Source organism: Gorilla gorilla, chromosome 1 (genome assembly GCF_029281585.2).
Source record: "Gorilla gorilla gorilla isolate KB3781 chromosome 1, NHGRI_mGorGor1-v2.1_pri, whole genome shotgun sequence".
Lineage (NCBI taxonomy): Eukaryota > Metazoa > Chordata > Mammalia > Primates > Hominidae > Gorilla > Gorilla gorilla.
Window position 1 is genome coordinate 163254851 of NC_073224.2, and position 2841 is coordinate 163257691.

General features: G+C 46.2%; 1 protein-coding gene across 1 annotated transcript; it reads right to left on the reverse strand.

The window, feature by feature from the left end:
- Positions 1–1101: 1101 nt before the first annotated feature.
- Positions 1102–2327, reverse strand: LOC101144146 (triosephosphate isomerase-like). The gene has a single exon (XM_019019981.3). The coding sequence runs from the start codon at positions 2291–2293 to the stop codon at positions 1544–1546; it is 750 nt and encodes a 249-aa protein (XP_018875526.2). The 5' UTR covers positions 2294–2327; the 3' UTR covers positions 1102–1543.
- Positions 2328–2841: the final 514 nt, after the last annotated feature.

Below are 2841 nucleotides of genomic sequence, written 5' to 3' on the forward strand. Positions count from 1 at the left end.
TTTCATTTGTATATGGATGTACTGATTAAAGCAGCCCCCACCCCCCCACCCCCCCTCCGCTGGGCCGCCGACTATACGGTCTGTGGCCTGTTAGGAACCTGGTAGCAGAGCAGTAAGGGAGCGCTGGGTGAGAGTGCCTGAGAAACTGTGGTCAGATCAGCCCGGGCATTAGATTCTCATAAAAGAGAGAACACTATTGTGAACTGTGCATGTGAAGGATCTAGGTTTCATATCTTTTATGAGAATCTAATGCCTGATGATGCGAGGTGGAAGAGTTTCATCCTGAAACTCTCCATCCCCTGCCCCCATCCATGGAAAAATTGTCTTCCATGAAACCAGCTCCTAATGACAAAAAGGTTGGGGACTGCTGGGTTAAATTACAACCTTTCATTCCTGCATAAACTACATGTATGTGCTTTCTACAATTTTACGTTTTACTTTTCTTAAAGAAGCAAATTTCCAACTCCCTCTATCTTTTAAAGTTGTCTCTTCCACACCCAATTTGATTGTCATTTTGTACAACTCAATGGTTTTAATATATTGTGCAACTATCACAACAATCTAATTTTAAAATATTTTCATCATTCCCAAAAGAAATGCTGCACTGATTAGCAGTCATTTCCCATTTCTCCCTTCCCCCAGCTCCTACTCATCTATGCTCTGCTTTCTGTTTCTATGGATTTGCTTATCTTTTAATCAAATCTCTAATGATGAATGTTTATGTTGTTTCTACAATTTTTTACAATTATCTGCAAGGCCCTAGTAAACCTCTAACACATAAACTTTTAACATTTTGTCTGGTTATATCCTTTTTTTCTTGTTTTGTTATTTTCCTCTTTTAAATTTATTTTCTTCATTGACAAAAACATATATATACAGTTATCATATAAAACATGATGTTTTGAAATATGTATACATCGTGAAATGGTTAAATCCAGTTAATTCACATACGCATTACCTTACATTTTATCATTTTTTTGTAAGAACAGTTAAAATCTATTTTCTTTGTGACTTTCAAGAATATAATATATTGTTTTTAATGTTATTATTTTCACCATGTTGTACAATAGCTCTCTTTTTTTTTTTTTTTTTTCCACAAGACCTAGTGCCAGGTTTATTCCCTCACGTGGGTGGTTCACATACACAGCACAGAGGCACGGGCACCATGGGAGAGGGCAGCACTCCTGCCTTCTGAGGGGATCTTGGCCTCACAGTGTAAGAAGGGAGAGGATGGTTTCTCTTCTGTCCTCACTAGGGCCTAGGGAACCCAGGAGCAAATCCCACCCCTTCCATCTCTCAACCAAGGAGAAGCCACCTTGGTGACGTTTAGTTCCAACCATTATAGTAAGTGGAGAAGGGATTGGCCTGGTCCCAACCATTACAGGGTGAAGATATAAACAGTAAAGGAAGGTACAGTTTGGATGAGGCCACAGGAAGGAGCAGATGACACCATCAGAAGCATGTGCAGGGGAAGGGCAGTTACTGGGCTTCTGGGCTGCTTAGTCCCTGGCTTGGCAGGAAGGGTAGGGAAGATGGATGGGGCTCATTGTTTGGCATTGATGATGTCCACGAATTCGGGCTTGAGGGAAGCACCACCCACAAGGAAGCCATCCACGTCAGGCTGGCTGGCCAGCTCCTTGCAGGTTGCCCCAGTCACAGAGCCTCCATAAATGATACGGGTGCTCTGAGCCACCGCATCAGAGACGTTGGACTTAAGCCATCCTCGGAGCTTCTCGTGTACTTCCTGGGCCTGTTGGGGTGTTGCAGTCTTGCCAGTACCAATGGCCCACACAGGCTCATAGGCCAGGACGACCTTGCTCCAGTCCTTCACGTTATCTGTGATGACCTTTGTCTGCTCGAAAACAACCTTCTCAGTGATGCCAGCTTCCCTTTCATCTAGCTTCTCCCCAATGCAGGCGATTACTCCGAGTCCCTCTGCCAGAGCATGGGCCACTTTCTGCCCAATCAGCTCATCTGACTCCCCAAAGACATGCCTTCTCTCTGAGTGCCCCAGGACCACCCACGTGGCTCCGCAGTCTTTGATCGTGCCAGGGCTGATCTCCCCAGTAAAAGCCCCATTAGTCACTTTGTAGCAGTTCTGCGCAGCCACAGCAATCTTGGGATCTAGCTTCTGCCGGGCGAAGTCGATATAGGCAGTAGGCGGAGCACAAACCACCTTGGTGTCGGCCGGCACCTTGGCCGCGTTCAGAGTGCCGATGAGCTCCCCCAGACTCTGCTTCCGCCCGTTCATCTTCCAGTTCCCCCCAACGAAGAACTTCCTGGAGGGCGCCATAGCGCTGGAGCCGAGGCTCTGAAGGTCAGTGTCTCTACAATAGCTCTCTTAAACTTATTCTCCCTAGCTAAAGAAATTTTGTATTCTTTTCTTTTTTTTGAGAGGGAATTTCGCTCTTGTTGCCCAGGCTGGAGTGCAATGGTGCGATCTCGGCTCACCGCGATCTCCGCCTCCCGGGTTCAAGCGATTCTCCTGCCTCAGCGTCCCGAGTAGCTGGGATTACAGGCATGGGCCACCACACCCGGCTAATTTTTGTATTTTTAGTAGAGACAGGGTTTCTCCATGTTGGTCAGACTGGTCTTGAACTCCTGACCTCAGGTGATTCCCCCGCCTCGGCCTCCCAAAGTGCTGGGATTACAGGTGTGAGCCACCATACCAGCCAGAAATTTTGTATTTTTTAGCCAATATCTTCCCAACCTTCCACCTCCTCTCAGCCCTTGGTAACTACCATTCTCCTCTCCGTTTCTGAGTTCAACTTTGTTAGATTCTATATACAGTATAAGTGAGTTCATGCAGTTTTTGTCTTTCTGTGCCTGGCTTATTTCAGT

Bases quoted from the DNA above. Each gene is read 5' to 3' on its own strand.
- LOC101144146 (XM_019019981.3), bottom strand. From the start codon at position 2,293: ATGGCGCCCTCCAGGAAGTTCTTCGTTGGGGGGAACTGGAAGATGAAC.